The sequence below is a fragment of the Camelus ferus genome, chromosome 34 (genome assembly GCF_009834535.1).
Source record: "Camelus ferus isolate YT-003-E chromosome 34, BCGSAC_Cfer_1.0, whole genome shotgun sequence".
NCBI classification, from domain to species: Eukaryota; Metazoa; Chordata; class Mammalia; order Artiodactyla; family Camelidae; genus Camelus; species Camelus ferus.
Genome location: NC_045729.1, coordinates 16,481,724 through 16,494,890, shown reverse-complemented (window position 1 = coordinate 16,494,890; position 13,167 = coordinate 16,481,724). Strand labels below are relative to the sequence as shown.

The following is a 13,167-nucleotide window of genomic DNA, read 5'->3' as shown; positions in this document are numbered from 1 at the left end:
TCTGCGCTTCCGTGGAAGGCACGCGAAGGGGCTGTAGGGGGTCCCAGCGTCCCAGCAGTCAAAACTGTGTGGCCCACCTCGCTGCTCTACGTGCGCTCTGCCCTGGAGGAGTGGGATTGGTTCTTTCGACCATCCATTGCAATAGAAGCGCTTTTCACTGGCGTTAGTCAAGAGGCGGGCAGAGGGCGGAGCATAGTGGGTAGGCTGCGTCCAACTGCCGTTCTCGCGCGTCTTCCCTTCCGCGCAGGCGCCTAACCAGTAGCGCTCATTGGACGGAGGGGAAGGGGGTGGGGGACTAGGAGCGGTGGGAGTCGCCGTGTGTGGAGGAGCTGCTGCCGGTGTCATGGCGGAGCTGAGTGAGGAGGCGCTGCTGTCAGTTTTACCGACGATTCGGGTCCCCAAGGCTGGAGACCGGGTCCACAAAGACGAGTGCGCCTTCTCCTTCGACACACCGGTAAGCCCATTCCCCACGCCTGCAGCAAGCACGACTTCCTTCCATCGACTTGGTCATTCTGCCGGGGCCTGCAAGGCTTGGGCCACCGCCTCCCTGCTGTGCACCATGGGACTTGTAGTCTCCCACGCTACTCTTGCCGTTGCTTTAAATTCGCGGGAGCTGTCGTGTGACTACGGCCCCCAGAAGGCACCGCGCCCGCCTCACCCGCTCCCGGCCTCGTGGAGCACTGTGGGGATTGTAGTCACTCACTCCCCTCACCGCCGTTCTGAGCTAGAGGAGCACGCTGGTCGCCGGACTACATCTCCCACGTGGACCTCTGCGAAAGCTGGGAGTTGGCTTTGCCTGTCGCGCATGGCTCTCCGGGTTTTGTAGTCTCGTGTGGGAGTGATGGGGCGACCCCCCGCTGTTCTGGGCCCGGTTGGGGTAGGAGCGGCGGGTACTGCAGTTCCCAGGTGCCTGGTAGCCTGAAGTGGCCACGAAGAAGGATGGTTCTGAGAAAGGCCGAGTTAGAGAGCCTCCACCCGTGGTTAATATGGACAGGGGGCGGGGAGGTGGGTCACTGGTGGTAGAGAGAAGAGGTAGAAAGCTCTAGTCGTTTCTCCTTTGAGGTGAATTATGGCCGCAGCCCCCTCTCTTTCTCCTGCCCATCACACAGCCAGAGGGAACCCTTTTGAAAGTGTTCCCTCAGAGATGGTTTCCTTCGTGGAGGACTCTTAGGGCCTTTTCCCATCCCGCTCCCACTCTTGACTAGTTAGACAAAGCCGCCACCCACACCATGCCTCACGTTTTGCAGGCTCCACCCGGTACCTCCCTTCCTGCATTTCTGCCTTCCTGTGTCATCCTCGGGCAGAGACCAGCCTAAGGCCAGGCCAGGGCCTGAACTGAGAGGGCAGCTGCCTGGTTGGGATCCGCCCCCCTCACCACCCCTCCCTCAAGCTGCTGCTGGGCCCTGCCGTGGGTGTTCAGCCAGACCAGCTCGTGGCAGGGAAAACTGCAAGTCAGAGTGGAAAGGCTTCATCAGTGCATCGCCAGTGCTGAGTGTAGCAGCATGATCTAAAGCCCAGTTCAGGATCATCACTGTGATTTGTGGTTTGCTCTGTTTGCTAGTCTTGGATCTGGGCCTCAAACAATGTGCTGCTTCTCCAAAGCTTGGCTTTGGCAGAGCTAAAAGAGGACTGCTCAGAGCAGAGCTCCAGGGTTCCCAGTCCTTGGTGGATTCAGCATCTTTTATTTTTTTATTTCCAACAGAGGAGTTTAATCACTGCAGAGCTCCCCATGCCTCCCAGTTTATCAAGTGTATGGCTTGGTGAAGCCTTGTCTTTCTCAGGAGGGAAAGGGTTTTTTCCTTAATTATCAACATTATCAAAAGAAATCTCCCTTCTTTTAATTACCTACAGTGGCTCCCTCTTTCCACTCCTGTCTCTCCTTAATGGCTTGAATAATCCAAATGGGGTTTTTGTCATTTTATTACACTTGCCTTCTCTCGCCCAAGTCAAGAGACCTCCATTGGTTGACTTTGCTAACCAACTTCTGGCGTATTTGAGTATCTTCAAATTGGGTTTATGGTAGAAAGAGCGCTTATTTGACCTCTTTGATAAGAAATGCTCTATTTGTTCATGAACGTTGTCATCCACAGTCTTCTAGGGAGTGGTACAGAGCAATCTATGGGACCGAGAACTGCCTTATGGTGTCCTATTTTTCATTTCATGGCAGAGAATTTTTCAAGGCCACTGAGATTTTCATTCCAGGAAGAAGATGCCTGTTGTTGCTTGGACCTGAGGGAAAACTGTTTTTGTCTCCAATTTCCTCCTCTCCCTTCTCCATCACTTTCGTCACAAAGGCACTGGGAGACTTGCTCGGTTTAAGAGAAGCCCAACTCCCTTCTTCAGCTGTGATTTACGGTGGACACTTGTCTTTCCCTGTTTTCTTCCTGGGTTGTATGTGTTCTAGCTGTCTCAGCAGGTGTTGCTAGATTGTTCTAGAAAGGGGTTGGCTTTGAGTTTGGAGGTTGATGGAGCTTCAGTGGGGATTTGGTTATTGGTCAGGGTGGGAGGCATTAGGGTGGCGACTGGAGAATATCCCTGCCAGACTGGGTCCTGGTTCAGCTGGGAGCCCCAGGCAAGGCATTGGTCCCCTGGAGCCAGGCTTCAGCAGGAGAGGAAGGAAGAGACCAGTGTGGACCAGGGTTCAACTGCCTGGTAGAGTGAGGTAAAGAAAAAGTCTGGGTTTGCTGGCAAGCTCAGGGGTTAGATGTCCTGTTTAGGTGCCGGCATCTCTGCTCCGCCAGTCTGGAAGGTTTTCTGAATCTTGGAGATCAGGTAGGGTGTGTCATGGTGTCCCTGGTTTAGGCTCAGTGTCCGACATGTAGGTCTTTTCAAGTCCATGGTAGCTGATCCTCATTTATTTTCTGGATCTCTAGGCCCCAGGAGAGAGGTAAACAGAGTTCTCTACAGTTGACTGGAGGGCTCCAAAGAAGGAGCCAGGAGCAAGAGGAATGGTGATGGATAGGTGTTGCTCAGGCCTGGTGTCCTTGTTGTTTGTTATCAAAGTCATGGGAGGGTGGGCAGAATCTTAGCCTGGTACCAGGTCCTAAAAGGCTAAATGACTTGCCAGAAACCACACACTGTTCAAGAACAGACCTTTCTTCTGGAAACCAGCCGTTTCTGAGCCCAGGTCTTGCTTTCCCCTGGCCGGGCTTCATCCTCCCTGTGTTTTTTCCCTTGCCTCTTGTCCTGCAGGAGTCTGAGGGTGGCCTCTACATCTGCATGAACACGTTCCTGGGCTTCGGGAAACAGTATGTGGAGAGACATTTCAACAAGACAGGCCAGCGAGTCTACCTGCACCTGCGGCGGACCCGGCGCCCGGTAGGCGAGGCCTGGGGACATTTCAGGCCCATCCCGCTGGGCTCCCCCTTTGTTCTGAGCTCCCATAGGTCTCAGTTACCCCCTCTCACCTCTTTCTCTTGGTGTCATTAAAACTCAACGCGTGTGTTTTTTAGCTCCTTTCTCTTCCGAGCTGACCACACTGCATCCCATCCACCCTCCTTGTTCATCCCTTCCCTGGTGCTCATGACTGACCTTGCCCTTCCTGCCTCATTGCAGAAAGAGGAAGACGCGACTGCCGGCACTGGAGACCCTCCCCGCAAGAAGCCCACCCGGCTAGCTATCGGTGAGCATTGCTGCTGTCCTGTGCTCCTCCCTGAGCTCTCAGAGCTGCTAGGAAAGCCCCCTGCAAGATGGGCCCTGGAGCCCTGGAGGGGCCAAGGTGAAGTGCTGTGTCAGAGGACTGGCACCGACCTGTGGTGGTCAGCCTACTCCCCCTCTTCTTTCCTGTCTCACCAGGTGTTGAAGGCGGGTTTAACCTCAATGAGGAGAAGTTTGAATATGATGAGGATGTGAAAATCGTCATTTTGCCAGATTATCTGGAAATAGCCCGGGATGGGTTGGGGGGACTGCCCGACATCGTGAGAGATCGGGTATGAATACCAGCCCACCCTGCCGAAGAGTCTAGGGCCGGGGGGTGGGGGCCAGAGCAGTCACGTCTTGGGCAAGCCCTGAGCAAGCTAAAGGCCACGGGGCTAGAGGGGCGTGCAGGGCTGTGGGCTGGGTCCTGTCTCTGACCCTCTGCTTCCCCCAGGTGACCAGTGCGGTAGAGGCCCTACTGTCAGCCGATTCGGCCTCTCGCAAGCAGGAGGTGCAGGCCTGGGACGGGGAAGTACGGCAGGTGTCTAAGCATGCCTTCAACCTCAAGCAGCTGGACAACCCTGCTCGAATCCCTCCCTGGTGAGGCCTGGCCCCTCTGCCTCGGGGCACAACCCCAGAGCAAGGCAAAGAGGCCACCCTCCCGGGGGATCTGGTGGGAGAGAGAGTCGGAAGCAGGATGAATGGGGAGACGCGGGGGAGCTGAATGAAGCAAGGGGATGTCCAGAGGAAATGAGAAGAGAGAGGTCTTGGACCAGCCGGGGGCCCCCAGAGCCCTCTCTCCGCCACTCCCCTAAACCCTGACCCGTATTCCAGCTAACTTTCTTCTCCCGGGGTTAGCGGCTGGAAGTGCTCCAAGTGTGACATGAGGGAGAACCTGTGGCTCAACCTGACGGATGGCTCCATCCTCTGTGGCCGGCGCTACTTCGACGGCAGTGGGGGCAACAACCACGCTGTGGAGCACTACAGGGAGATGGGCTACCCGTTAGCTGTCAAGCTGGGCACCATCACTCCCGATGGAGCTGGTACTCCCCCCTCCGCCAGCCGCCTCCACGCAGAAATCCCTGGGTCTTAACTGTTAACTCATCTCATATGACACGAGTAGCCCATGAGTTCATCTCTCGATAAACTGTGAAAGTGTTGCAGATGAGCCTGTCTGCAGTTAACTTCCCAAACCCAGGCCCCTTCCCAGGGGTCCCTGACATTATCTATTAGTGTGTATCCTTCCAAACCCATTGCACTGTAGAACCTCATCCCACAGGGTGGGGTCACACTTAATCCCAACCCTCACCCTGTTTCACCCCATCTTCCCTGGCAGCCAGTCCCAGAGGGCTTGTGTCCTCACTGACATTCAACAGAGCAAAGAGGGTGACCCTGGGCTCGTCCTTCTGTTCCACAGAGGCCCCGCAGGGCAAGGGGTGGGGTTGGTGGCCAGGCCGGACCTGAGCCACCCCCTCTGACACTGCTCCTGCCTCCTGCATTAGACGTGTACTCATATGACGAGGATGACATGGTCCTGGACCCCAACCTGGCCGAGCATCTGTCCCACTTTGGTATCGACATGCTGAAGATGCAGAAGGTGAGACCCCTTCTGCTCTAGTTCTCTCATCCCTGCGCATCAGGCCCTCCTTCATTGCCCGAGGCTGAGGCAGGGTGCTGGGGAGGAGTGCCAGTGATCCCAGGCCCCAGATATGTGAGCTTCCTGTGAGAAACTTTCTAGAATCATTTATTTGTTCATTGAATGCTACTGAGTACCTACTGTGTGCTAGTCGCCATGAATAAGACAGGATGTGGTCCGGTGTGGTCCTTGCTCTCATAGGCTTATGTTCTAGATGAGAGGCAGGTGTTAATCACATGCTCACGCAAATACGTGAATAACTGTAAACTGTAGGGGGCGCTGCAACAGTTTACAGCAGGGGATCAAGGGATTGTCCTTGAGGAAATGATGCTTGGGTGGAGATCTGAGGGTGAGAGGGGTGACTTCAGGATGGAGAAGCACTTCAGCTGGAGGGAGTCAAGCGTTCGTTTCATTCCCTCATTCAGGCAGAGGCCTGATGCTTGACAGGCCCTGGGGCAATTGCCTGTGGCCTTCTGGAACTCCTACTGGGTGATATCCAGTGTGCCTCCCCTGCTAGAGTCCTGGAGTCCATAATTCAGCAAACTCTGGGCTCCAGCTGGCTGTCGTCCTCTACCCTGTGAGAGATCAACGTAAAAGATCAGGGCTGCGTTTTGCAGCCAGTCTGAAGTGCCTCTTCCCGTGCAGACGGACAAGACAATGACAGAGTTGGAGATCGATATGAACCAGAGGATCGGCGAGTGGGAGCTGATCCAGGAGTCAGGGGTACCGCTGAAGCCCCTGTTCGGGCCTGGCTACACGGGCATCCGGAACCTGGGCAACAGCTGCTACCTCAACTCGGTGGTCCAGGTGCTCTTCAGCATCTCTGACTTCCAGAGGAAGTGAGTGCTGCCCTCTCCCCGTCCCCGAGGGCCCCGGCTCCTCCCAGCGGCCAGCCTCCAGGCCCCCTCCTTTGGCTGCCCTCAGGACCTCTGTTTTAGCCCAGCTGTAGTTCCTGGTTCACAGGGAGGGGAACAGGTTATAGACCCGTCCCACTGCCACCCGGTCACACACAAACCCCCCGAGGGGGCTGACTGCCAGATCCCAGGGCCCTCTGAGGCCTCCTGACTGAATTAAGGGTGAGCAGGTGGTCTTCATTTTAGGCCAGTGACATCAGATGAACACCTAACGTGGACACGGAGCCTTTGGGGAGAGGGGAGGGCTTGGGACACAAAATTAGAAGATAGGCAACTTCTCAGTATAAATGAGTTTGCTGTCTAATCTGGAAGGCGTGATGCACGTGTGAAAACTTGGAACGTTTTAGAACAAGTTCTGTTCGAAGAATCTGAACTGTATTTATCCTCCTGGGCTGTCTTCGCCTTCCCTTGACTCTCTTGGGGAGGAGCCTGGAGTATACTGCATGCTGACCGAGTTGGGAAGTGGAGGAAGAGGAGGGAGGGGCTTGCCAGAAAGAAACGGACTGCAGGGTTCAGCCCTGTGCCTCCCCACTTTGGAGGGGGCCTGTTCACTGAGCTAGTAGATAATTGCTCCCTTCCCTTTCCTCTGAGCCTGGGCCAAACCCCTCAAACTACCCTTCCCTTGGCTCTTAGGTACGTGGATAAGCTGGAGAAGATCTTCCAGAATGCCCCAACCGACCCTACCCAGGACTTCAGCACACAGGTGTATGTAGCCAGCCCTGTGCACAGAGGCTGTTGAGAGCCCTGCAGCCTGTGGGCAGCAGTTTAGACCCTGGCCAGCTAGATGATTGCCTTCTGAGCATGCTCTCTGCCCTGAGTTGGTCTCCTGGGGAATCTAAGGTTTTTCACATTTCAGGGAGTTGTGTCAGGAGGGCTTGGAGCAGGGGTTGAGTTAGGGAGGAAAAGGCATAGATTGGTGTCGGACGATCATTAGTTGACAGAAGCTGAATGGGTTTCTTGGATGTTAACACAGGGCCAAGCTGGGCCACGGCCTTCTCTCGGGAGAGTATTCCAAGCCAGCACCAGAGTCAGGTGATGGAGAGCAGGTGCCAGAACAGAAGGTGAGTCTGGGCCCCTGTCCCTTTCAGGCTCTGGAATCGTGGGGCCACTGAGGTCTGGGAGATATCTCAGGAAGGCCACTTGGTGACCTCTAGGGCCCCAGCTGAATCACTGCCCTGGCTCTGCCTAGGAAGTTCAAGATGGCATTGCCCCTCGGATGTTCAAGACCCTCATTGGCAAGGGTCACCCCGAGTTCTCCACCAACCGGCAGCAGGATGCCCAAGAGTTTTTCCTTCACCTTATCAACATGGTGGAGGTGAGGCCTGGGAAGAGGGGCCAGGGGGCGCTCTTCACCCTCCTCCCGTGGGCCTGCAGTTGGAGTCGCTCCCTTCTCCCTGCTCCCCATTCTTCCCTCTGTCCCACCCCACTCGCCCGTGACCCAACAGTGTTCACACCCTGAGCCTTTCCTGCGAGTAGGGGTTCCCCTGAGAGCAGCAAAGCCGTGAGCCTTACGCTTGATGGGCTTGCAGCCTAGGGAAGGGAACTCCCGAAGACAGTGCTGGGAGGATGCTTAGTGCTTGTGAAGAAAGTCCAGGCACGTTCCCACAGGGCGGCAGTGGGCCCGAACTTGATGGGGGCGGGTGATTAGGGAAGGCTTCCGCTCTGCTCCTGCATCCCTTTGCCTCTTCGTGGTCGTCTCCCTTCCACTCCCCTCTGCCTGACCCCCCAGTGACTCTTTTAGGCCCCCATTCTAGGGCTTGGCTGCCCAGAGCTCCCAACCCCACGTCTTTCCCATAGAGGAATTGCCGGAGCTCTGAAAATCCTAATGAAGTGTTCCGCTTCCTGGTGGAGGAGAAGATCAAGTGCCTGGCCACGGAGAAGGTGAAGTACACCCAGCGCGTGGACTACATCATGCAGCTGCCTGTGCCCATGGACGCGGCCCTGAACAAAGGTAGGGTGCTCTGCGGTGCCAGCGGGACCTGGGCGCGCGGGGCTGCTGTCTGAGGCCCGCGAGCAGTGCCTGGGCGCCTCACAGGAACAGAGCCCAGTCCGCCCTGCTCAGCAGAGCTGTTGGGAGAGAGGCAGGATCACAGCCGGGTGTGGGTCAGGTGGATCTGGGGAGGCGGAGGAGCTGAGGGGGTCGTGACCCAGAGCCAGTAGGTCAAGGTTAAGGAGGGAAAGAGGCAGCCCCCTCTGAAGGCTCCACCTGCTGGTTCTGCCACCAGAGGAGCTTCTGGAATATGAGGAGAAGAAGCGGCAGGCTGAGGAGGAGAAGCTGCCACTGCCAGAGCTGGTTCGGGCCCAGGTGCCCTTCAGCTCCTGCCTGGAGGCCTACGGGGCCCCCGAGCAGGTGGACGACTTCTGGAGCACGGCCCTGCAGGCCAAGTCCGTAGCCGTCAAGTAAGTCCTGTGGGTCCGGGCCTATGTAAGGGTAACCCTGAAGATGCTGTCGGCCTCTTTTGCATTCTCGTGTCCCTTTGTGGTCAGAATCTCAGGCTTGTATCAGTTGAGGCTGGTACTCTGGCCCTGAGGGAACCAAGAAGCCCTAGCAGGAGTGGATGCAGGTGATTGCTACGTGTCACCTTGTCCTGCCCAGTCCCTCCTCCCCAGGGGGTCAGGGCCACTTTCTGGTACAGCCTCTCTCCGTTTACTCCCCCTGTCCCAGCAGAGCACAGGCCCTTAGTAACAGTCGTGGACAGAGCTGAGATTTCCGGCAAAGGGCCTCACTTAAGCCCATCGTTGGCATGAGCTTAAATGTGAAGGAGTGATTTGGTCTCAGGGATTTCACCGTCTGCCCCATTGCTCCTCCTGACGGTAGGACAGCGCCCCCTGCTGTTGCTGCTGCTCCTTGTCTGCAGAGGCTCTGATGCCTGCCTAGGGCGGGAAAAGAATATGGGACATCTGGGCTCTTAGGTCTTCCACCCATGAGAGGCTGAACCCAGGTGGGGCTTTCAGGAGATGTTCTCTGGGTGCCAGGACTTTCTCTCTTCCCTAGGACCACGCGATTTGCCTCATTCCCTGACTACCTGGTCATCCAGATCAAGAAGTTCACCTTCGGCCTAGACTGGGTGCCCAAGAAACTGGGTATGGGGGCTGGGATGAGTGAGGGAGGTAAAGCAGAAAGTGCTAGAAAAAGAAGGAGGCCTTAATACTTAAACGAGTGCTTCTCCAATTTTCCTCTGAGAGGGGAAATGTTACCTTAGATGTGTCAAAATGTGTCTAGTTTCAGGAGTGGGGGGCATAGCTCAGTGGTAGAGCACCATGCTTGGCCATCTCCAGTACTTCTGTTAAGGTAGAAAAAAAATGTGTCTAGTTTGAAAAGCACTGACTAAAAAAAATTAAGGCTTCTTTGATTTTTATAGTTATTATTTACAACCAAAAGTGATTTTCATAGTTTTATTTCTATAATTGGTAAGGTGTTTTCATTTTGATAGTCTTGAAACAATTTATTATCACGAGTCTCATGAGCCCCTAACAACTTGGCGAATTGCAGGATTAAGTTCATGTCCTAGACAAGTTGACCCCATGGAAGTATACATTGGTTCTGTCGCACAGTCGCAGGCCACTTCCTGGCTTGTGGATCGGTGGTGGTAGATCTAGAACTGGAATCCAGGTCTCCTGACCCCCCAGGCCGGTGATTATTTTTACTACATGAGACCCCTGCGATGGGTCCTGCTTGGAGCAGCTCCTTATTACAGCACAAGATGGGGGCAGGGGCTTGAGATTCCCAGAGTGCTTTTCTCAGGAGGGCCTCACGGAGTTGTCCAGGTGACCCTCCTTCTGCCGTTCCACCGGCAGATGTGTCCATTGAGATGCCCGAGGAGCTAGACGTCTCCCAGCTGAGGGGCACAGGGCTGCAGCCTGGAGAGGAGGAGCTGCCCGACATTGCCCCACCCCTGGTCACTCCGGATGAGCCCAAAGGTAGCCTTGGTTTCTATGGCAACGAAGACGAAGACTCCTTCTGCTCCCCTCACTTCTCCTCTCCGACATGTTAGTGACTCTTCTTCCTGCCTGCCTCTTTCCCTTGCTGATGGGGGTCTTCTCTGCCTGCCTCCCCTTGACCCTGTCCTTTGTGTTTCTCCTGTCCTCCCTTTCAAATTTCCTCAGCCCTCTTTTGATGGACGTGAGGACCGATAGAGCGCTCCAGCCACACTGTGTGCATGGCACTAGTACCAGCTGATTACCCTCGTTCCTGCATGGGGTGGGGGCGGGGGATCGGACCCCAGAAATGGCCTGTTCTGTGAAACCCAGCAAGGAAGGGGCTTCCTGGGGGCTCGTTAGGCTCAGTTCTGTACCTTTAGGGTACTGCAGGCCCCACATTGTGTTGTCATCCTAGTTCTGGAATAAGGTGCCAGGCCCTGGGAGAAAAGTGCATTGAATGGGTGGTTGGGAGAGGGCCGGGGGTTGGACTGTGGGAGGGAGGAGGGGCAGGGAGTGGCCTCAGGCCTCAGACGCCTGAGGCCACTCCCTGCCCCTGCTTCTCTTCCAATAGCACCCATGTTAGATGAATCAGTCATCATCCAGCTGGTGGAGATGGGCTTCCCTATGGACGCCTGCCGCAAAGCCGTCTACTACACGGGCAATAGCGGGGCCGAGGCTGCCATGAACTGGGTCATGTCACACATGGACGATCCAGGTCAGCTGGGGTGGGGAGCTGGGTGGGACGGGGGCCCCCATCCTCCCCCAAACACTTCAACCCCTTCACATCTGCAGATTTTGCAAACCCCCTCATCCTGCCTGGCTCCAGCGGACCTGGCTCCACAAGCGCCGCGGCTGACCCCCCACCGGAGGACTGTGTGGCCACCATTGTATCCATGGGCTTCTCCCGGGACCAGGCCCTGAAAGCTCTGCGGGCCACGGTATGGGCTGCCCCCAGCGGAGGACAGGTCCTGGGGAAGGAGTGGGTGGCAGCGAGGTTCCATCCCTTACAGGCAAGAACAGTGACCACCCGCGTGGTGCGGCCGATCTGTGTGGGGCTCCACTCTCGTGGCTGTGACGTGGAAGCTGAGGCCTCCACTGGGGCTTTCTCCACCCCAAGCTTGCTAGTAAAAGTAACGCTTCCCTCCTCCCCCAGAACAACAGTTTAGAACGAGCCGTGGACTGGATCTTCAGTCACATTGATGACCTGGATGCAGAAGCTGCCATGGACATCTCAGAGGGCCGCTCAGCTGCCGACTCCATCTCTGAATCCATACCAGTGGGCCCTAAAGTCCGGGATGGTCCTGGAAGTGAGTGTCCTGGGGAAACAGGACAGGCCTGGTGGAATCTAACCAGTCGGCTACACCAGGTCCTCATCCCAAGGCAGCTCTGCTTCCCCTGTGGGTGACGGGGGTGCATAGGGGTCAGAACGTTCTTTCTACTGACGTGACTCCTGAAGGTGGGATCCTGGGAGGCTGAGATAGACTTTGGCTCATTACACGCCCCACAGGCTGAGAAGTCACGTCCTGAGCTCGGGCTGTTAGATATATTTCCCTCGCTGCCTTCTCTGCTGTCTCTCCCCTCCCTAGAGTATCAGCTCTTTGCCTTCATCAGTCACATGGGCACCTCGACCATGTGTGGTCACTATGTCTGCCACATCAAGAAGGAAGGCAGGTGAGGGGCCGGCACGTGCATTTTGAGTGCGGGGTGGGTGGGGATGGGTAGGGACATCCTGGAAGTCCCCAGAATCTTTGTGGGGGAAGGTAAAAGACTGCCTGACGGGGCACAGATTCACCAGAAATTGACAGAAAGCCTGCCAGCAAGGAGCAGCAGACTAGGGCCCAAGGGCTGAATCCAGCCACTTGCTTTAGTAAATAAAGTTTTTAAGAGCGTGGCCACACTTAACTCATTTATGTATTGTCTGTGGCTCTTTTCACGCTGCATCAGGAAAGTTGAGTAGTTGTGTCAGAGACCAGGTGGCCTGCAAAATCTAAATAGCTCCCGTCTGGCCCTTGACACAGTTTGCCAGCCCCTACCCAGCGGGAGTGGGTGGTAAAGATACCACGGGGTCTGAAGACCCCGAGTAGAGTAGGAATGACCCTATGAGGTTGGGATGCTCCCTTCAGGCAGGTGGCAGCCGGACTGTAGGTTTGGGGGCCCAGGCAGAGTATGTGGGGAGCCTTTGCCCAAGAATCACCAGGATCAACTCCAGGGGTGGCGCAGACCGGGTTGATGCAGCTTGGAAGGCCTGGGTGGTTCATCCTCTCCCCCGACCCCTCCCCTAGATGGGTGATCTACAACGACCAGAAAGTGTGTGCCTCTGAGAAGCCGCCCAAGGACCTGGGCTACATCTACTTCTACCAGAGAGTGGCCAGCTAAGAGCCTGCCTGGAGTCCAGACCACTGAGGGCAGGGGACAGACCACCGGGCGTGGGGGGTGGGGCTGAGGGGTGGGCGGCAGCCCCCCTGCTCTGTACCCTTTTTTCTTTTTGCCTCCAGCAGAAAGAAAGCAGCTAGAGGCCCTAGGAGAATGGCCAAGCAAAGCCGTGGGATACTTTGGGGTTGGAGCAGGAAGGGGATGGGAGGGACCGGCCACCTGTGAGGAGATTGTTGCTTTCCTGCCCTTGACCCCACAGCGCTCTGCTTCTCTGTGATCCCGCCGGCCCAGCGTCGAGCGGGCTTGTTTGTGTGTGTGGCGTGGGTGTAGCTTCTTGCAGCCTCTTCCACAGGAGGGGGCGTCTGTGCCTCCCCTCCCTCTTTGTGTTTGCTCCCCGTGTGGTTGGGCACGGAGGGATATGAGGGAAATGGGGACCCCCTTTGCCCTCCTGCCTCAGTCTTTCCCCCACCCTGTCTCACCCCGGTCCTCTGGAAAATGCCAAAATACAGGATGTGAATAAAGGTACCATGGCTAAGTCGTGTCCTGTCTGATACTTTGGGGGAGGCTGTCCTCCTGGGGCTAGCAGGAGGGCCAGTATCTAAAAACACCTGGCCCTGCCCCTCTGCCCCTCTGCCCCTCTGCCCCTCAGCGCCCCCTTGGAGGCAGTTCTTGGGAAACTGGGCTGAG

General features: G+C 56.3%; 1 protein-coding gene across 2 annotated transcripts; it reads left to right on the top strand.

The window, feature by feature from the left end:
• Window positions 1-280: 280 nt before the first annotated feature.
• USP5 (ubiquitin specific peptidase 5) lies at window positions 281-13,015 on the top strand. 2 transcript variants are annotated; one of them, XM_006176767.3, is made up of 20 exons: window positions 281-454; window positions 3,193-3,318; window positions 3,556-3,622; window positions 3,796-3,929; window positions 4,091-4,236; window positions 4,495-4,679; window positions 5,139-5,233; window positions 5,918-6,111; window positions 6,820-6,891; window positions 7,160-7,247; window positions 7,376-7,501; window positions 7,984-8,137; window positions 8,412-8,586; window positions 9,182-9,270; window positions 9,985-10,176; window positions 10,679-10,822; window positions 10,900-11,045; window positions 11,261-11,414; window positions 11,694-11,778; window positions 12,390-13,015. In XM_006176767.3, the coding sequence occupies exons 1-20, from the start codon at window positions 344-346 to the stop codon at window positions 12,481-12,483; spliced, it is 2,577 nt and encodes an 858-aa protein (XP_006176829.1). In that variant the 5' UTR covers window positions 281-343; the 3' UTR covers window positions 12,484-13,015. The 2 variants fall into 2 exon arrangements, with proteins under 2 accessions (XP_006176829.1, XP_006176830.1); XM_006176768.3 differs by having other exon boundaries at window positions 9,985-10,107; window positions 12,390-13,005.
• The last annotated feature ends 152 nt before the right edge of the window (window positions 13,016-13,167 follow it).